The sequence below is a fragment of the Haemorhous mexicanus genome, chromosome 3 (genome assembly GCF_027477595.1).
Source record: "Haemorhous mexicanus isolate bHaeMex1 chromosome 3, bHaeMex1.pri, whole genome shotgun sequence".
NCBI classification, from domain to species: Eukaryota; Metazoa; Chordata; class Aves; order Passeriformes; family Fringillidae; genus Haemorhous; species Haemorhous mexicanus.
Window position 1 is genome coordinate 88,341,031 of NC_082343.1, and position 22,331 is coordinate 88,363,361.

General features: G+C 38.8%; 1 protein-coding gene across 21 annotated transcripts in view; it reads right to left on the reverse strand.

The window, feature by feature from the left end:
• Positions 1–4,933: 4,933 nt before the first annotated feature.
• Positions 4,934–22,331, reverse strand: part of RIMS1 (regulating synaptic membrane exocytosis 1) — a 305,427-nt gene continuing 288,029 nt past the window's right edge. For all 21 annotated transcript variants that reach the window (XM_059842637.1, XM_059842630.1, XM_059842618.1 and 18 more), the window contains 5 exons: positions 14,838–14,979; positions 10,776–10,888; positions 8,308–8,409; positions 7,563–7,702; positions 4,934–7,174 (listed from right to left, as the gene is read on the reverse strand). In XM_059842637.1, the coding sequence (XP_059698620.1) occupies positions 6,956–7,174; positions 7,563–7,702; positions 8,308–8,409; positions 10,776–10,888; positions 14,838–14,979 (716 nt within the window). In that variant the 3' untranslated portion in view covers positions 4,934–6,955. The remainder of the gene's footprint in view (positions 7,175–7,562; positions 7,703–8,307; positions 8,410–10,775; positions 10,889–14,837; positions 14,980–22,331) is intronic.

The window sequence follows — 22,331 nt, forward strand, 5'->3', positions numbered from 1 at the left end:
GGCGTTTGCATTATGAAAATAAAAAAAATGAAGGAGCTCATCCGCGAGCCAGGCGATGTCCTCCTGTCACAGACAGAGGCTGTCACCTCTGCCGTTGCTGCACGGATCGTCGCCTCCTCGAAAGGCAGATGAAGCCCCATGCTCTGCATAGCTGGCATGGCTGGCTGGCCTCCTGCTTTGGGTGTTGTCACCAGAAGAGCCTTGCCACACTGTGTGCACTGTGTGTGTCAGCCACCTTTTGTCACAAAAGGACTTTGGGTTCGGCTTCATTGAAATCAGTGGCCAGGTTCCACGTTCTACAGCGCAGACAAAGCAAATACAGAGTCCATAAAAATGCACAGTGTGCATGAGATACGTGAGGGGGGAAATAGTGGCATTAAACCAGCCATGAGACTAGCCATGTACAAACTGAAGAGTAGCCCCTGAGAAGTGAGATATTCAACAGTCCTCCTCTGACTTCCTCCATTCATTTTCACTCTCTGAAGAAATGTAAATGTTGTCAAATCCAACACGTATTCTTTGGAGATAACAAGATTCAGCTCTGAGCTGGTATCACACCAAAAAATGATGGGAGAACAAGACTAAGATGAGTGCTGGTGTTGGGAGGTTGGGGGGTGATACCCACGTGAAGAACAAAGAGAGAAGTTTAAACCCTGCCATGGTGACATATGCCTCTCCTCTTTTACATTTTGGAGTTTGTTTTACAGAAGCATGATTTCAGAATGGCATAACAGACATCTAACAAAGAAGCCCACATGTATAGTGGAGCTGAAGATTTATATGGATAGCACAGCAGTGATGTCTGGTGCAGCTGGAATTTAATTATGTTTTGAGCTCCCCAACAATAGAAAATTTAATGTGTTTCTTCCGTCTGTCTTTTCATGCACATGATGAATAGAAAAGGCCTGAGGGTTACATTATTTGTTTTAATATGAATGGTTTAGGATTGCTGTTCCACCAATAGGCCTGGGGATCAAGTGAGCTGCTGGCAGCACTGGAGCAGAACACCTGAAAGCTGGTCCAGGCACCAAACTCCCCTAAATTTTGCCTCACAGTTTTGCAAGAGCAATGATCAGAAAAAGGGCAAGAGGAGGGAATGAGAAAATTTTTTATATTTTTTAGAAGAGCAGATACTGTACTTCAGCTGTCTCACAAATCTCAGGGCCTTTTTCCTACCAGATAAAAAGAAGCAAAAGAGGTCAACAAGCCAGTCTCAAGGTGCCTGTGAGAAGCTTGTTGGCGCTTCCTATTCTCAGCAATTACAGACTTTATGTGCCTTTTGAGACTAAAAAGATTAGTGCCATCAACCTACTTCTTCCATCCTGGTTAACTCCTAGAGAGTAACCTGTCAGAAAGTAAAACAATCACAGAATCAACTAGGTTGGAAAAGACCTTTGAGATCAAGTCCAACCTATGACCTAACACCATCTTGTCAACTAACAGTGCATGATATCACTTTGACAAGCCCTACTGTTTCCAATACCAACGGAATGAAGTTGGGCCAAATCCCTTGACCCTCCAGGAGGATGTGCACTGCATCTATAAGGCTTAAAAGAGTGGCCACTTCTTTTTGAGACTTTCAATCAAAAAGACAAGGGCCAAGCAATTATGCCATAAGTTTTTCCCCTGGGTCTCCCTTTTTGGTCCTCCCAGGTGAACAGAGGCACCATTTCTGTTCCTTCCTTCCTCCCCCTCTATGCTTCCCAAGTTTCTGCTCTTCTGTTTCTGACTTACTGAGCAGCTGACTTCTTTAGCATTGTAAATGAAGCTTTATCAGAGCTGATGCAAAAAAATCTTTTACACAACATAAAATTCGAGATTAAATATACCCACCTTTACATCCCCTCTAAGTTAATCTCACAGGCAGTGCATGTGCTAGACCATCTACAAAGAAAAAAGCGTGGGCAAGAAGCTGTACATGAAAACTGCTCCATTAGAAAAAACTGCCTCTGTAGCACTGGCTGCTAACAGACATCCAGTCCTTCTGACCTGTATGTATGAGGGATGCCTGGGGACTCATCCCAAATCCAGATGTTCTCTGTCTGGTTCAGAGCTGCATTCTCAGGCCTTCAAAATCCTAATAAAGTATTTTGTATGTTTTTTAAGTATTTATTTATTATCGTAATTGCCTTTGTTTGGTTGGTTTTTGTTGTTTTGCCATTCCTATGCACTCAAGGTTTGAAGGGTTGCTAACTTAATCTCAGGCCCTGTCTGTCGCTCTGGAAGAAATGCATCCCTTTCTAAAACTAGAGGATGCAGTTGGTGGGCTCTCTTTTTTGCTGCAGCTTTAACTGACAGCAACCCAAGCATAATGCTGCTGCTGGCTTTGGGTTCTAACTTTTATCAGTAACTAAGGTTTAGAAAACATCTCCCTCTAAACTATCTCTCACTCTCTGAATTAGATAGCGTTAGATCTTTTTTGTCCTTCCATGTTAGTGTCCTTCCATCACCTTTTGAAGGCAGTTTTTCCAGAGGCAATCTAAAAATTTCTGTGAAATTCTTAGGTGTCGCTTTTCTAGCAGCAAGCAGCTGAAACCTCCAAAAGACTTGGCTCTTGAGGATGCCATTCTCATACTAGCAGAGGTAAACATACAGGTGTATATTTGCTTTATCCGAATTTCTGTATTGTAAACTCCAGTCTGCAGATTTTGACAACTTTATGCCCTTTCCCTCAGTACCTTCTAAGACGTTTTGACTTGACAGGGCAGAATGCATAAGGTTTTATGTCCCAATTCAAAACTATGGCCTCAAAACATACCAGTGACTAGAAAATATGAAACTAAGGAGCATTTCATTAGACCAGGGTCTGCAGCTGAATGATTAGCATCACCGAGAAGGCAGTTTCCCCTCCTGTCTCTGCACCCCAGGGAGGAGTTTGGATCACAAAACTCAGAAGACCATTTGATGTGTGTGAAGTACCTGCCATATGCAGCCTCTTTCATAAGCATGGTATTTAACCACCAGCATAAATGGTCATTCCTGCAGACACTGAGAAAATGCATACATGACCTGTGCATTTTCTTCTTCTACCAGAGAGTAGCCAATGGACTGGAAGAAGTATTGAGACTCTACTCTTGATAGTTGTTAGATTAGTTTTTAATCACTTACAACAACCAGAATGTTTATTATCTGGCTTGAGAAAGAAATCTCGTCCTTTGACAACAGTAAACTTTCTTGCAGATTGCTTTCTGCTATGCTTGCAGAATTATAGTAGGGTATAATAGAATGAGCATTTGGGGCTTTAAAGGAAGATGGCCAGATGATTTTCTTCATTTAAGGCAAAAGAAGAGTAAAAATCCCATAACTCTTTTTCCTTGAGTTAAATGGAGTGCAGATAGTGGAGTAAATGACTACACAGAAGCTGCAAACAGACAACCTCATAGAGGACAAGTTACAAGCTATAAGTAGAACTTGGAGGACACAGAAGAGCCACTGAAAGCCCTCCCTGAACTTGACTTCTGTGTATCTTCTGTAACCCATATCTGGGTTGAACCTGACTTCTGAGAAAACAGGCAGCCAAACTGTACATGTAATTTCTCTCTGAATTATGAAAACATGAGGTCATGAAGCTCTGGTTTCTCCTATCCAGTCATAGCAGGAGTGAATAGGAAACACAAGGTTAAGGCCAAAAGCTTTTTCCTCTGCCCACAAAGAGGGACATAAATTTGCATTTGAATATAAAATTTAAAAGATTTACTCATCATAAAGAAAAGAACTGTGTGATTATATGACAGGGATTATTATTTTAATAATCTTTTCTCTTCCCCTTCATGACATATATATATAAGGCAGTACTGCATTCCTAAGGGAAAACCAAGAGGGGACTTCAGCTGATTTATTTATGTATTATAATCCAAACACTCAGCAATGAGTTTTTAAAAGGCAGCAGTCCCTGGGAAAGGAGTCCAGCACAAAACTTGTCTGACCTAGTGTGCTGTACTACCTCATTCCTGAAATCTTGGCATTTATGATCCCCGTTCATCAGAAACACCATAAATGAAATAGTTTAGCATGTTCTTTTGCTGCCATATTTTCTGTCCTCTAGGGGGAGATCAGCAATGCTGGACTTCATTTTTTTCTCAGATCAGAAAAGAAAAAATATCCTAGTATTAGACACAGTGGTCAAAGTAATGAGATTAATAAAGTTGAGGGCTTTTTGCAACAGAATGAAAAATTCTGTATTTAAACAGATCACTCCCACCACACAGAATAACATGCCTTTTGTTCAGAGATTTACCATGTTTAATTAGTCATTTTTTCAGTATCTTAACCATGTATTCAGTTAAATAAAGTAATAAACAAAAGTGCTCAAAGTGAGGCAATACTGTCTTTATGTTATTATTAAATTGTGATCAGATATCTGTGGGACATGGAAAACTAAAAATAAAAGTACATAATCTTTGCTTCTCTAGCAAATTTTTAGTGCCAAATTCTGCTCTCAGGTAAATTTCTATAAATCATTGTTCATAGCAGCATCACAATAGAAGGGCATGTTCATGGTTTTAAAAAGTGCCAAAGGTCAGTAGTTGTTCTCGTATCTTAAAGGCTGAGCACACACCAAGTGGAGCCCTTTTGCCTGACTTGTATCACCTCACTGCCCTACTGCATGCAGCCACAGAATCATTCCTCTCCAACAAACTGATTTGATTTCAACAGAAAATAATTTGGCTAATTTTTTTTTTTTTAACTTCAATTTGTCTGCTTCAACAAATGAGAGCACAATTTGGCTGCTTTCTCAGGGAAAAGGAAGCCAACCAAACATGACTTTCACCAGGCCTCAGTTTTTGGCCCCAGATTTCAACATATACTATTACAGCAATCAAAAGAACCATAGAAATTACTTATTTTACTGTTCCTTAACACGTATCACACAGTCCTGCAGCAAGCAGAATCACAGATGAACCTCAGAACATACAGAGAGCACAACTACTACACTGGACATGAAAAGGAAATTTTATTAAACATGTTTACATAACATGAGTTGGAAGTTCATTTAAAAGCACAGGGGAGTGTTAAGACAAGTGGTCAAAATAGAAAGATACTATCGAATTATAGCTAGTTGGTTTTTGTCCACTAAGACAGAACAGGATCTAGTATTAGTGCACCGATGCTTGAGTTCTTCCTGCTCAGCAGGTCGAGCAGTAACCAATCTGTGCCCTATGGAAAGATGGGCAGAATAATTCCCATGTGTTGAGTAATAATAAATAGTTCACTTGGTGCAGGCAGTATGTCTATGAATTAAAACCTAGTGTGTACACAGTTTCTACATGTGTTACAGCCCCACAGTAGGAATCTACACCAAAATAGTTATTAGAAGGAATTTGGTCCGTACTACATCACGTTTTCCATAGGGTAAAAAATAAAGTCCATCTATAGACATTTAGCACCAGACCCACAGACCTAGCCTGGCTAAAACCTGCAAAATGTCTATAAGAAAAATGGATGGCTTAGATTTCTTGGTTACTTCAGTATAGTAATTACGAGCAAACTGTACAAGTACATGCAACATACAAGCTGGCCTATGTGGAACTAACATACATTATTAAATAACCTTTTTTCATCTCTTTTTACAAAACGTGCATGCAGCTTTGAACAGTTCCAAGTCATGCTGCTCTATTTGTGTGATCACAAAATTGAATGGCCTGTAAAAGGAGGGGAAACATATCAATGCACCTGCAGGAATCTGCAGTTCTTCGCACATTTACAGAATATCACAAGGGTTTTCAAGGCCAAGAACAACTCAAATGAATAAAAAGCAAATTGAAATTTGATTTTTTTTTTTCTCCAAAAAGTAAGATATCTCGCGTTAAAAAATCAAGCCTTGTGCTTGCATCAATCTCAAAGAAATGTAAACTAAAATTTGGTAAAAACATTAGTAAGTGCAGAATATTTCAACTGGAATCTCCAGTGAAACATTGAACAACTCATACCATGCTCTATCCAGGGCAGACAGGTGCGTCTGAAGCGACACACATCAGAGAAGCCTGGGTACAGCTGAAAGTGTCATATGCTCAATTCATTCCTGGTCAACATTTTGGGAAGTCAAATATACATTTATACACAGAAATGTAAGTATTTACTCTCCAATTCTAGGAGGAAAATTGCATTACCAGTAACATATTCAATGTCAAAATTAAGACTAAAGCTGCTTTATACCAGTCCCCAGCAGTAGTTGCAGAATTCTTCAAAATTCTTCCATGCAAAACATCATAAACAGAAAAGTTATTATATATATATATATAATGCAAACATATCTGCTTTTTACAAAGAAAAAGTGGCACTGTGATGATTTTTATTTTTAAGAATATAACTTAGATTGGTCATTTGTTCTGGGTTCCCATGTGAAAGACTTGTAAGTACCAGAACTGAGGAACTATTTGAACTCGCTGGAATTGTAACTGTGGCTGTTGAACACTTTAACGATGCTTACAGAGATATGCTTCAGCCCTTTTTTGTTGTTTTAGAAAAAGAAAGGAAGGGTCTCTGTTAGCATTGTGAGGACTTCTACAAAACTAGCAGAATCACGTGGCAAAAAACTAGTGGAAGTGACAAGTACAGAAAAACTTCTGAAACACCAGGAAGGTAACACTGCTTGAGGGCTCTCTCAAAATGTGAAAAAAAGCAACATTGTTAACAGTGAGAGCTTCCAGTTTGGGTCATCTTTGACTTAGGTCGAATCTAAATGTCCCTCTATTTTTTTCTTTTTCCTTTCTTTTTTTTTTTTTTTTTTTAAGTCATTATAAGCATCAGTGGTAGCTGCTAATAGATTAGCTGTATGTGATACACCTTTGTTCTGTCAATTTAAGCCATCTCTCAACAGACAGACATATGTTTGGATAACTACTACAAGCAAAAACAGAAGTGATTGTCTCTCTCCAACAGTGTTTCTTGATCATGTGAATATCTGGCTCCAATTGTTATCCTGGGTGATGTTTTGAATAGACAGCACCTGCTACTATGATCTAATGCAGGGAGGCCCAGTTGAACTTTCCAGAGATGACTGGGAAGCCCTACGTGTCAGGGGAGTCAATGTTGGATCCACTAGCGATGAAGGTGGAAATAATTTATACCAGCCTATTACCACACTGGACAGATCCAGTTCCTCCAGAAGGATCTGGGCAACTCCCATGAAGCATTTGTGGTCCATTCGGCCATAGTCTCCCCAGACTATAACCTGGAAGAACATAAAATTGAGGTTCATGATTGTCCCCAAATCCATGCTTATACAGGGTTATATACTTAAATCTGTGCTTATGTATGTTCACTCTTGCTGTTATATGTGTTAGCATAAGGAAAATGTGACTCTCAAGAGTGAATGACTGCTTTCCTTTCATGGGAAAACCTCATGGCAGGACAGGAACAAGTCAACAAAAGAGAAATGTTTAATGCAGTAAGACATTTTGCAAGTCTGAAACCACAAGCCACAAGGATGTCTGTAATGGTATTTATAAAATTAAATCCTTAGTGAGTTTGAATGGATTTACATATACTCATTAAATTTAAGTAAACATGCAAGTGATTCCCCAAATGACAGCCTAAAATGGGATTCAGAAGAAACTGACCTGAAGGACTTTACCCTGTGGACTTTCCTCAAAAACCAGTGTCTGTTGGTACAGAGGATCAAGCGTCTTCCTTGCAATCCTTGTCTTCTTCTTAGCTATACATGCTCCATTTTCCAGTAAATACACTTTAACATATGGAGCTGCAAACAGAACATCAAGAATATTATGTTTGGACTTACAGTGCACATCTGAAATGGAGGAAAAATGCCTTAAAAGGAAGCAGAGTAGAAAGAAAATGACACACGTTATTTTCATTTTATCTTCACAATTGTAAAATCTGCATACAATTATATATAAAAAATATGACACAGCCCACAAGAAATCAATTTGATTTTTATAAACTTTGAATGTAATAATCTTAGATCTTACTAACAACAATAACACTTCATGTCAGTCATTTTAAAAACATTTTCTTTTTCCAGGAGGTAGCTGTCACTGACAGCTATTTTGGATTCTCTATAAATGCTTAGGGGTCAGAGATAGTTCAAAGCAAAAGGAACCTTTAAGACTCTGCCACTCCAGTGATACAGACATGAATTGCACTTTCATCTCTAGCTCCTAAAAAGATTGCAAAGTACCATTTTCACTAAATATTATCTAAAAGAACTGTTCCAGGTTTTACAATAAGAAGTGGTTGATACAGTATTATTACAATATACATTATGTAAATTATTGACACTGACAGGAACACTAGCACAAGCTGCTCCCTTCTTGAAGCATTGTTATGTACAGTTTTTTTCCATACCTGGGGTAGATTTGGAGCCAGGTTTTTGTGTGAGGCCACGGGCTCTAATGACTTCTACTTCTAACTGGCCTTTTTTATCCACCATTCCAATCTGGATGTCACCTGAGAGGAAGAAAGAAGCCCACATTTTAGAGAAGCAGTACAGCACAGGAGAGAAGGTATAAGAGTGAGAAAGAGAAAGACGAGTTTTAAATTATTCTTCTGCATTACTGTGCTTGTTGTGTCTTCTGATGATCCCTTTAGCTTCTCCATCCTTAAACAGGGACTAAATAATATATACTTAGGAAGCATGCTTCCCTCTCTAGGGAACTGTGAATGAACCAGTTCATACCAGCTAAAAAGAGGTATTTTTCCCTCAAAAGTCTCCACCAAGCACACAGGTGACAATTTTTCAATTTTTATCAATATTACACAAACATTTTTGGTGTGACTATAATGTCACAAGATGTTAAAAAAAAAAACTGTTTTCATTTCTAAACATTAAAAATTGTTTCATTGCCTGAGTTTTCATTTCCTGCAGAAAAAGGGAACTGCTTACTCTGAGACTAAGAACTGTTCTGATCTAGATCAATAAAATAAAAAAGCAGTAAACTATGTGCTGATGCTCAAAACGTATCTCTATGCTTTCATATATCATGGAATCAGCTGAGTAGAAATCTAACTTAGATTAAAATAGGCCATTTAGAATAAAAAGTGCACAGTATGACATGAGCAGCTATATGACACTTTAGCAAATAAATTAACTACATCCATGAAACATGTGAGTACATATATATTTGATATGTAAGCTCTGATTGTCTAAAAAAACAAATTCACAAATAGCTGATCCTGAACTATAGAATTTGGAGTCTGGACTTAGAGAAACAGCATTTTGAAATTAATTGGGTGTGAGATTTTCACATGTTTCTCTAACAGCATATTAAAGCAATGTTTATACCTTGGTTGGTGAGGTATGACAGAACAGCAACAAAGATTTTTTTATCAATTAAACTTTGCGTGAATAAACACAGCCATGTTTTGCACTAAAAATAGATCAGAGGAAAATTCCAACAAGCCTTCTTAAGAGCACATCTCTATCTCATATCCAAAATAAAACAAGCAACAGGTAACCAGAAGGGGGAGCGATAATCCAAACATCTTCAAATCATCACTAATAAAAGGACAGCACAGAGCAGATCTCCTAAAAATTGTTTAAAAACACGGTGGAGTGCTTTTTGTGGGCCAAACCTTGAGCCTATAGTAGATAAAGTCCTAAAAAAAGTCAAAATAAACGTTTTACTCAAGCTATCTGCAGAAAAATCTTTAGTCACATAACAAGATTAAAATAAAGAAACAGAAGCAATGTAGACACTTATATGCATGCCAATAAAGCCATTTATATATTTATTAGACAAATAATCTCACTAATACATTTTCTTCAAAAACAAAATGAAAATGTTAATTTAATAAGTTTGATGTTTATGAATGCTTTAGTAGCAGTCATTTGGATTTATACAGCAAGTGTTGCCTTAGAAGGTTCTCAGAGAATTCTCAATATAGTTTTCCTTCTGCTCATCAGTTGGGAAGGGAACACTATTTTTTGCAATTTTTTTTCAGTTTCTCTCTCCTTTTTCAGATGTGTCTCAGTAGCCCTTCCTAAAGCTGGTTTTCCAAAAGAGTTGTATTGAAGCACTGGCCCTTTATAATTTCCAGCATGAGAAGTATTATTACAGTAGTGGATCAAGGACTCCTCAATTAGCATCCTAAAGCATGTCTAAGGACTGCTCATATATAAGCAAAAAACTCCCAAAAAACTCCAACCCTTAATTTGTCCAAAGGTACTTATTACAGAGTTCTGCACTCTGTCATTCCTTATACAACTCATACCCTGTTCATAAAAAAGCTACAGCTAATGCTGCTAAAGGAAATTACAGGCTGGTCTGGAAAATAGAGAATATCACAGATAGCCCCCCAGATAGAAGATCACAGATAGCAGCTGATGTAGAAAAGGTCTATGTGTCTCTCATGACAAGCATTGGCTTTATCAGTGACTGATTGATGATCATTGCAAATGTTTCCAGAAGTTTCACTTTCTGGAGTTAGATGAACTAAACTTGGAAAAGTGCAGTTTGGCCAGAAACCCTCTGTCATATCCAATATAATCTGTGTCAAGTAAATATGAACTCTGAACAGCTGAGATTTTGTAGCGAGCTATGATTGGAGAAGTCACAATATTTTTGTGTTGGAAGTAAAACCCCTGTCTTCAAATTGTAAATAAGATTAGCCACTACCTCAAATGGAGCAAATAGTTTGTCACCCCACTTTGGGTGCTGCCATGATAGGAAAACCGGTGACTGCAGATAGGACCTTCATGTTGACAATGAAGGAAGACACTTGGTAAAAATCCTTTTGGTGCTGTAGTCTGCCGGTGTGTGCATTAGTTAGCTGTCTTATTATTCATTTAACAGAGGAGAACATATCATTCTTACCCATGGCAGGGGTTGCTAGTGTTTGCCGGCCTACTAACTGTGCAGGTCCCAGTCCATCGAGGAAATCACTGAACTGACTGTCAGCGCCCAGCCGTACTCCAGGAAATATTAAGCTGAAACAAAATAGAAGCTGGGTAAGCATAAGAACAGGATTAATTTCTGTCATTCTACAATATTTACCACAAAAGTACTACTATTACTGATACAAGGCAAGCAGCTCAGGATGCACAACCACAAATCACTCTGCAGCGTCAGGAATGATCTGTTTCCCAAGGATCCCAAAGCAGTATAGAGAAACTCTGCACATCAACTCGAAGTAGTCCAAAAAATAGGTCTTGCTAAGGAGGTCTCCAGGAGCAGTGAGGAGCTTGACAGGTAAATAGACAAAGACTGACCTTATATGAGAAGACATAAAAAGCTTCATGAAATTTCATAGCCTATTCTTCATTAGTGAGTGTGTGATTTACATTGATCCAAACCCCGTCTACATCAGTTAGAACAAACAGGGAAAACAGATGTATAAACTAAATTAATCCGATTGCTGCAGCTGAAGCAGTAAACTGGCAGGGAGTAGTAGTAGTGGTGACTAGAGCTAAACCTAATGCCACTCTCTAGCCAAAATATTCTGGCAGACAAATCTGAATCTGCAGTTGCTACCCACCCCTCTGTCATGATACAGACTGAACCGTAACACATCAGCTCACTGTATCTGGAAACATTCAAAGCCAGGTTATTTAGGGCTTTGAGCAACCTCATCTTGAAGATAGCCCTGCCCAGGGCAGGGGGTTAGACTAAATTACCTTTACAGGTCCCTTCCAACTCAAGCTATTCTATGATGCTTTAAATGTGTACTTTGCCAAGCTGCTTTCTTATATTCCTTAGTGTCCACTATTTTTTTTTAATAGATATACAGTCTCCAAACAATTACAAAAGACAAAAACAAAGAGAGAGAGAGAGAAAGAGTGATCCATGGTGGGAAGACTCAGCTTTGTCTGAAGACTCTGAATTATGAGAAATAAAAGAACAGACTCTAAACCAAGTCTAGACAACGTATTCTCCTGCAGGCCATCCACCACTTCTTCCTCAAATGAAATTCCCCATTAGACTGAAAAAATAATAACAAACTTCCTAATAAAACCAAAAGCACTTAGTATTAAAAGCTTTGGTTTCTGCACATCAGGCTTGTGTGCTTCACCCATTCAATTCACAGTTCCTTGCAAACCCAGTAGTTGCATAGAAAAAATCTATTCCTCTCTTGAAGACTAACTGTTCTTTCTATGCCTGCATTAAACTTGACTGTCGGTGACTGAAGCTGGTCAGAAAACTATCACAGAATCATAGAATAGCCTGAGATGGAAGGAACTCACAAGGATCATCAAATCTGACTCCTGGCCCTGCACAGTACAGCCCCAAAAATCTCACCAAGTGCTTGAGAGCATTGTCCAAACATGTGGAGGCCAAGGAATTGACCAGCAAGGGAGTGGTTGCTCTCCCCTGGAGAGCCAACCCTTGAAGGAGGCACATGGGTCATGGTGAGGAAACCCTCCTGCCCATGATTCTTTGCAGTTCTGTGTTAATGTGTGTACCCCATTGGTTTTCCCCTTGCCACTCTTCCAAGTTACATGTATCCCATTCACTACTTGTTTCTCCCTGCCCTTCCAGCTCCCTATATAAACCCCTGTTTTCCCCTGTGAGACATGAGCTGCTGTCCCTGCCTTCCTTCACAGAGGACCCTGCCCTAATAAAGGCCTCTACTCTGTGGAACCTGCCACAATGCTCGAGTCTCTTTTCTCTGCGTCGCTGCCACTGCCACCCGGCTAAGAGCTGAGATCACTCTACTTTGCCTCTGCCCCTGGGATGTCATTATAAAGGCACTTCCTCAGGAAGGTCGCGGCACGCCTGCCATCGACACCGCCGTGGCACAAACTCTTCTTGAACTCTGTCAGGCTTGTTGCTGTGAAACAAGCATGAAAAACTTTTTCTAACACCTAACCTTAATCCCCCCTGATTCAGCTTCATGCCATTCCCTTGGCACTGCGTTTTTTATTTAGAAAACTCTATTTTTCAAAAGGTAAGCTTTTTCACAGAAATTTAGTTGTAATTTTTTTTTTTAAAATATGGTTTCTTTGGATGGAGGAAGGATAGAATCTGAAGGTTTCCAGTTCGACACCAAGATACTATCTGCTTCTCTCCCTGGTGGCACTATCCTTTCACTCTTGCATCTGCTATGAGATGTTTCTTGCTTGTTTCATTAGCCTTTTTTCCAAAAATGTGTTATATTTTGCTACAGGCTGACTAACAACATTGAAAATATTCACTTGAGAACACACTTCTGGCTTTACATATGATAATGAAGGTTGGAAGTACACATTCATCCACATGTGTATTAATTCTAATCCATTAAACTCCAGTTAAGAGTCAAGCAAAAGAACATGAAAGGTACCTGAGGTGCAAGCACTCAGTTCACTTTTCAAGCTTGCATTCCTCACTGCCTTACTCACAGCCTGATTCTAAAATCAGAAAGTTATGGCTCTACCTTTCCATCCTGCAGATGCCTGCTGCAACCTCCATATCCAGACCTTGGCTGCCCCAGCCCTGCCGAATCTATTTACACACAATGAGGGTGGAACAGAGGATTAAGGTGTTCCACTGAAAATGTCCTCAGCCTTAGTGCTGGGCTCCCACCTCTCCTCTTCATTACTAACCAGGGAAACAGGCTCCCCCAGCGCCTCCCTAAAGGGTCCAGTTTATTTGGCCCTTTGTCACCAAGGTGTGTAACTGGTGCCCTACAGATTGACACTCCAGCCTAAGAGAAGAGAAGGAGAATAGCAGGGTGAAGTGTTGAAAGGGTAGAAAACACTGGGATATTTTACTCTTGTCCCTCATTCTTCATCTGATTTTTATCTGCTTTGTTTTTGAATTAGTCATGATGGAGCCTGTTTTATTTACATGGCTCTTAAAATTCCTAGCATTATCACAGAACCACAGAATGGTTTGGGTTAGAAAGCACCTTAAAAATATCAAGTTTTGATGCCTGTGCCATGCACAAGGACACCTTTCACTAGATAGGTAGCTCAAAGCCCCATCTAACCTGGCCATGAACACTCCCAATGGTAAGCCAATCCACAATTTCTCTGGGCAACCTATTCCAGTGTTTCAAAAAAATTAGAGTGGTGACAAGATCTGATGATGGAGGCACCATTACACAGATCCTTGCCACCGCCACCACAGCAACCTCAGCTCTTGGTTCCTCATACAATATGCAGTAGCAATTGTGGTAACACAGTAAGCATACAAAAAGGTGAAGCCAAGAAGTCCAAATCTCTCATTTTTTTCCAGGTCTATAAAGGTGCATTTGCCCACCCCCATTTTCCCCTTTATTTGGGGATTCATCTTCTAAGAATTCCCTAGTAACCACTATACTTTGACACATGCAGTAGAATAGCTGATAACTGTGAGGATACTGGAATATTCCTACATATTTTTGTGTTAGAACTGCCTTTGTTCTCCTTTGCTGTTTATCAAAATGTTCAGCAGTGAATGGAAACAGCTGCCCCATTCCACACAGCTGTCTGTCTGACTTCAGCTGATGGGGCAGCTGGGCTCTAGGTTAACAGCTCTTAATAAGAGACTTGGAACAACTCCAAATTAAACTTTCTTTGTATCTAGTACTACTGAACAGAGTTTCATATCACAGGGATTCACATACAACATCTGAAGTTTAACTCTGAAGTAATCCAAACATATCTCAAAGAAAAAAGCATTGTGATGTTTTGTTTTGAATAATGCAGTCTTAATTTAGTTGTCTTTTGATGAACAAAATGCCTCACTGGGTGAGAGGGAAAATAAGAATTCTTAAGAAGTTCCGTCTCAATTTCAATTTCCATGACATTTGTGTTATATACCTAAAATAGTTCAGTTTTTCAAATGTTTCAAGAGGAAGAATCTTTACACAGAGCTATTCCCTTCAGCTAGAGTTTGGGACATCCCAAGTAATGGGAAAGAAACTTCTACTTCATTAGAAACTTCTCCTACATTACTGATATTTTTAATGCCACTTACTTGCCCTCAGAGCTGTAACTATTTATGCTGCCATCAGTGGATTCTCGACTTGGCTGTCGAACCATACGACTTCTCATCTCTGCTGCCATTCCTGTTTCTGTACTTCTCTGTATTGTGCTCTTTAGCTTCTTGCTGCCAGCCTCTGAAAGCAGAGAAAAAGAAGCAACAGTTAGAATAACTTACAGCAAAGCCTTCCCTTGCAGTTTTCATCCAAGAATGGTGGTCTGACTTGGTCATTCCTATTTACTAACATAATAAGACTATTCTGATTGAAGAAGCAATCTCTCTTCCTCAGTTACAAACGGGAAATGACTTCTGTTTAAAAGGCTGCAACCTCAAGATCTTCATTAGGGCAAACTGTTACAAATTAGATGTCTTGTTAATAGCCTTCACACAGCTGGAATGTAGATAGGTTGTGATACTGTCTATTAACCACATACTTGGTAATATGCCTCTAGACACCTTGCTAGGTTGAGTGACTGCAAAAGAAGATACAATTCTCTCAGAAAATTTTAAAAAAGGGGGGAAATCCTTTATGCATTCCACAGAAAAATGTTAAATACTAAGATACTTTGTATCAGAAATATAATAATGTATTTTGACTTGGCAAAATCTTCTCATCACAAAATGTCTTCAAAGTAAACAGTGGACTTTACAGGATATATGATCTTAGCAGTTCTGAAACAGAAACAACTCTTGTGGAATTTGTTTGGGAAACCACAGAATAGTTAAGCTGGACTGGACCATAATGGAGCATCTGGTTCAACCTCCCTGCTTCCTAGAGCCCATTGCACAGGATTGCATCCAAACAGTTCTTGAATATCTGCAGTGAGGAGACTCCACAACCTCTCTGGGCAGTCACACTAGGCTTGCAACTGTAGGATTAGAAAGTAATATAAATATTTTGAAATTGTTTAAAGATTTTCATCCATTTGGTAAAACTTCTATCCCACGTCCTTTAAAATGCAATTTGATTTTCTCCCAGAAGTTTTCATGTTTCCCTTGAGCAAGAAGAACTTCCAGTCCTTTACAGGTTACGCATTATGGCTGATCTAGAGTGAATTCTGCAGTCACATGGCAGAAATTAGTCTTCTAGATGATGATAGTTGTTCTCAATGATCCTAAAATTTCTTCCTCCAAAGCCTCCATGTGATGCAATAACATGTGTTGTCTTCATACTCATTGTCCTGTTGTTTTGTTTAATTTAGTTCAAAATATATACCCAAAGTTCAATGGGTAACAAAGTTTCTCTCAGAAAGTAATAGATTTGACAAAGTTTCACATAAGTACATGCTGCAACATTCTTCTGCATTTACCCCTTCATTTCAGTGCTCCTTTATTCACCCCTGGAAAGTGTGTGAGCATATTTTTCATGGTCTGCTCAGGGAAACAGATGAAAAAGCAAATATTTCTTCCATCTCAACCTGCTGTGGAGACTGAATTGCTCTAAAAAATTTTTCACCTTCCTTTTGCACATTGTTGATGTTTGAAACAGACAGATCTTGACAGATCTTATTCATCTCAATAAAACTTAAGGCTTTTGTAGCCTCCACACAGTCTGCCCATTCCCAGGGTGTTTAAACATGCTGTGGGTATCAGCTGGCCCTTGCTCTTTGGGTCTGCAGAGCTGGTGGAGGGCAAGGAGAAATCATACCATGGAGCTATCAAAGTAACCACTCTGAAGCTCTCAGGGAAACAGCAAACCAGGCCAAAGTGAAAGAATTACTACATTGGGCTTAGAGGAGACATGCCCACAGTGAAAGGGGCTGAGGTTTCCCTCTTAAGCCTTTTGGACTAGGGTTTATCTACGGCCACTAAGGCACACCCAGATGCCTCTGTGTGGAAGAGATCAGCTACTTCCACAAATCCTTCCCCCCTTCTGAAGCCAACAGCTCTGAGGTTTTCCTGTGGGCCACTACAGCTCATCCACATTGCCAGTCCTTGGTCAGCTGAAAAGACATTAACCAGTGCTGCTAAATGTGAGGTAGGCAAAGTAGGGTAGGCAAAGTACACCAGGCACACCAGGCTCCACTCTTACACAGGGCAGGTGGCTGTGGGAGGGATTTGCTGGAGCTTCAGTGACTCAGTATGTAGAAACTCAAATGCTACATTTGGTCCTGAACTTTCTCTTTAAAAACTAAAGATCTGTTCAGCATATCAATGCTGATAGGCAGGGTGAGCCTCAAAAATAACTCAAACAGCACCGAGGAAGTATAAACTACATACTGAGTTGTACTCCAAAGCAGGATTTTCACATTTTCTGTAGGTATGCATTTTCCACCCATATTGTTTTCTCAATCTCACTCTCTCTCTTTCTTGCCAGGACCTGTCTGAAAATGTGTCTGTTTCCATCTGCTCCTACAAGCATTTGAGATTATACGGTTTACCCCCTGCCTGCATTTCCAGAGCCAGCCAGATCAGGTAGCATGACCTGGAAGATATGATAGAGTAGAGCCTGAAATGTGTTCAGCTGAATAGGGCTGTTTATGAGTATTCAGGGCACAGGAAAAGTAAATGAGGAGACTCTAGAGGTAGCTACCAGACCACCATGGTCTTGGCACAAATTGGTAAAGATATGTTGTTCCCAACCACCTGGACAACATGGTGGGTGCTGAAATTTAGCAGTGAGAGCCAGGTTGTTGGGAATATTGTCATAGAAATAATCACTGTAAAAATATCCATTCACTAAATGACAAAAATTAATATTTTAGCTTTGAGCCACAGTAGAGATTGAAAATAGCGGATGGATTTTTTTTTTTTTTTTCAAAGAGTAATGTTACATTGCCATGGATAACATTGGTACTGCTGTTTAAACACACTTCTTTGCTCCACAGATTTGAAAAGCACAGACCCTGAAGTAGGAATCCTCATGCATGGCCAAAACCTTGTCTTGCTGAACTGCAAGTACCAGATAGTCTTTTTCCAAGTACTTTTCAGGTCACTGCTCTCTGTCTTACAGTCCCAGATTCTACTTCTTTCTCTTTTCTCATCAGCATTTTTACTTTTCAGGTTGAAGAATCAAAAGCATCCTTTTTGCATCCCCTTATAATTGCTATTAATACATACAATATTTCCCAGGAAAAATAGAGCCCTCCAATTTATTTACTTTTATAACCTCAGTCTTAATATTCTGAAGTACAATCAGAAATATTAGTAACCCAACAGAATGATGAAACACAAGAAGAGCTTTATGGCATAGAGAAAATTGCTTTTGCCCATTTATAGGAATCAAAATAATTGTTGCACAGTTTTTGGAAGTTTTAACCTTGGTCATTTATGCATCTTATCATATTTTACACGATATAAGACATTATTTTCCCAATTTTAACACAAAAAGTCAAGACATGGCTTATCTTGTTAGTCTGCTCCTCCAAACTTCTCAGCAAAATCTAGTCGAGGGAGGAAGGGAGGTGCTTAGCATGCAGATGAGTTGGGAACTGCTTCTGTTTCTAAAAGTGCCTTGCTAAAGTGAACTCACTCTGGGGTACAATTGCAGTCCTGCCCTGACTGCACAATGAAATAAGGGATCCAAACAAATACCAGTGTTTTCCCTGCTATTGATAATACTTCTTTTAGAAAACTTCCACTTTCATCTTGTATTACTTTTAATCTAACAGCTCTGCGTATTTCTTTGCAATGCTGTCTTTACATGAATAATACAGGTTCATAAAATATTCGAGTTCAATATCTATGCTATTACATACTGAGATTTTCTGCTCTTGTCAGGGTGTTTATTGGAGAATGCTTGCTCCAAATCTTTATTAGTTTGATATGTACAATTAAATTTTATAATACATTACAGTTATTTGCATGCACTGTGAAAATTACACTATATTCATTGTGCAGACTGAGGATGTCTCTATACTGAATATAATTTCAATGTAAAATTTACTCCAAATGGTCCGTGTGCTTCTCGGCTGTGTCAATTGTGTAAGGATTTCTTCATGCAGGAATGCAGACTGATGTGCATAAATTACATGTAAACACCTGGCTTAACAGGTACAAGCTGTAGAAAAACTACTAAAAAGCAATTGTGATTAATATTTTTGCAGATTTAATAATTGATCCCAAAGCATCATAAAGCAGCCACCTGCAGCTAGAAAATATACACAGCTTGTAAGCATTTTGCATTTTGCAGTCCTGCTGTAACCTGCTGATGAGCGTGTGCAATGTGCTATTTCCATCTACTTATTATGAATATAGTCTATAGTGATTCCTGTTTGCTCTGATAAGAAACTGGCCCCTGATTTTGCTTTTCCCCAACAAAAGTAAGTTAACAAAGACCAAGTCCTGAGTAACCAATCACAGGAAAAAGACCCTGTGGTCTACCTTTTATCTGCACAAAATATCAAAGCATCTGATGTGTTCCAAATTTCTGTACGTCGTAATCACTCTGAAGTCTAGGAGCCAATAGCTATTAACAGAATTATAGTGAGACGGTCAATGATATTATCTAGAGATTTAAGGTGGCCTACTACAGATACCTCAAAGCTAGCTTTACATTCTAAATGTAAATCCAATTCAGAGAGGACAATGCCAGACATTCCCCCCTCCCAGCCCTGCCCCACTCAGCAAAGGCATGGCTGCACAGGGCATCACCACTGGCCTGGCTTTTCCTCTGTGCTCCATATGGCACCTGAAGGCAGTTACTACATTTTGCTTTTGTTTCAGTTCAGGAAGTCTGAAATGACAAGAGGGGCTGCTGGAGCAAAGCTTTCATCCAAGGTGCCAAGGTACATATTACATGCCATGGGTCAAGGTTAGGGGACATACAAGAATGTGCAAGGACATGAGCTTGGCAGCTTAGTCAATAGGACAGTATTAGACACTACTGCAGGGCAGAAGGCAATCCTGACATGACCCTCTCTATGTGCTGCCTATGGGGAGAGGTGCCTTAAGTGAGCATTTCCCAGAATCGTACCTGAGGGCAACTAGTTGGTTAGCACCCAAAAAAGAAGCAAATTTACACACACGGAGCACCCAAGTATGTGAAAATTCATGACTGGTTCAAAAGAACACACCAGAGGACAAACCATGCACCACTGCTAAATCTACTAATGAAAGGGATCATAAGTGTCATTGCAGGGCTCAAGGGCAATTTGTTTGCAGCATCAAGTACACTCTTGCATCCAAAAAAAGCCTAAAAGGACTACAGCTCCAAGCCAGCTCTGAGAGAAACTTGGCAGGACTGTGACCATATGGTTGGTTTGTACACTGACTGTGTGAGACACCAACAAGATTATGTCAGCTGGAATAGCAAGGGTCAACCTCAAAGATCTATAAAAAGAAAAGCCGAGGAGCATATTTCCTTCTGGACCTTTCTGATGTGTTAGCGACTTTAAAACTTCAAATTTAGCTGGAGACCTGCTGGGTTACAATTTCTACAGCATCCCCCTCACTTTGCATGCAGTGCTTTTAAACAACAATGTTGAAAAAGTGTCCCTTGGCTTATGGTCCTAAAACAGACAGAAGAAAAAGACTAAATAGTTCAAAAACCATTTGATTTTTTAAATGTGTATATCTCTCAGATGAACTCAGCAGTACTTTGATCACTAAGACTGAAAGTGATAGTGACTATGGACAGAAGATAAATAGTAAAAAAATTGACATTTAAATACAAATTTCAACAATACAATTTTCTAGACTTTATATCATGCAAGATTCCCCTTTACTTTCAATTCTGTGTATTGTGCAGTACTCTCCAGAATATAATGCTCTTTGTAAAAAGATGAAAAATGTTGCAGTAATTGTCTTTTAAGTGTTTCTTCCAAATAGCACACAAAATATTCAAAGAAAGGAGATTGCTGTTGATATTCTGTTAGATCCTGAGTTTTAAAATCCAAATATAAACCATCATATACTTCTTACCATTTCTATTTATTAAAACAAATCTACAAAACAACCTATACTAATATAAATTACAAAACTTTCTTAAAATAATATTTACCTTTTCAGCTGGAATAATTCATTGATAAGAAATTTTATCAGAAGTTTGGAATAAACTGTATCTCAAAACTGTATTTATAAAGTCACAAACTCATCTGGCAAATGCCTTTCACTCCCAATATTTTCAGATAATACATAAAAGATAATGCAATTAGTCTCTTAATATACACAAAATATTTTTTTGACATATGTAGAGCAAAGGAACAATCACCAAAGGAGCAAAGCACGCATCCTAAGAAATGGAGACTTCACTGAATTGATGTCAATGGTTGTATCGATGCTTTGATAGCATTTTGGACAGTGTAGAGCAGAATCTCACCTTTGGACCATATTTTTCACTGAAAATCAAACTTGCGGAGTCAGACTCTTAACAGTTTTAGATTTCAAAGTAACTTATCCAACAGCTCCTAGTGGCTTGCGTGAAACAGAAGTAGCACTTTGAGAACAAGGAATAGTGCAAAGCATCAAAACAAAAGCAAACAAGAAGTGGAAAATCAGGCCATTTTTTACTACCTGACAGTGGTCTCTAAGCTACTGCTTTTACAAATCGTATCTCCTTTAGATATCTTAGACATATTTACTGGAAAAAATAAAAAAGAAAAGTAGAAACAAGCATGTGTTTTATATGTTTATTCTGATACTTATGATTTTTTTCATGTCAGGGAAGAAAACCTGTGTTTAACCAGGACATATGCATCTTAAGGCAAAGCAAGGATGTCTGGTCAGAAAAAGATCAGTTATGGCTTCTGAAATTTATGAAGATTAATTGCTTTGTCCACATACTTGCAATGAAGAGAAATGAGCCACTGTCTGTCAGCCAAAATGAGGCAATCAAAGATGATCTATAGCAATGAGTTTCTACTTCTGGGATTGTGCTAAGCATACTTTATAAACATACAGAAATGAAAGCATCTTCAATATCTTCTTCACACATATGCAAAGAGCTATATAAAACCAGAATATGTCAGTGAAGCTGATAATAGGTACACATGCCACGTTCTTCAACTCCTAAAGCCTATTTAAATGAAATTCAATTCATAAAACAACAAACCCATGTTTCCAACAAACTATTTACTATATAAACAGTTTATAAAATATCAAGTACTCACTTTCTCATATACGCGCGTTTTTTTTTTATTAGATGGGAGGAGAATGCAAGACAGAGCAAAATAAGAAGCTCAAAAGAGCTGTTAGCACTTCAAAAATAACATTTTTAATTTAAAACAGAGCCCTATATTACAATATTATTTTAACCAGCCAAGCCCTCTCAGAGAACTGACATATGGTATAGAGATAACATTTGTCCAAGGCAAGGGTGCTGGGGCACAGCTTGCAGTTAATACAGCAGGGGAAAATAAAATGCAATGCAGAAAAAAAAAAAGAAGATTTTTCAGATAAATTAAACCAACATTTCCTTTCATTAGGAACTTATACATATTTAAGGACCTTGATGTCTTTTGTGGTTTTAGGCAGCCATTACAGTTTTAGTAAATTTGAGACCTTTTAAGTAAGTCTTCACAATTATGAAGAGTTCAGTATTTATTATTA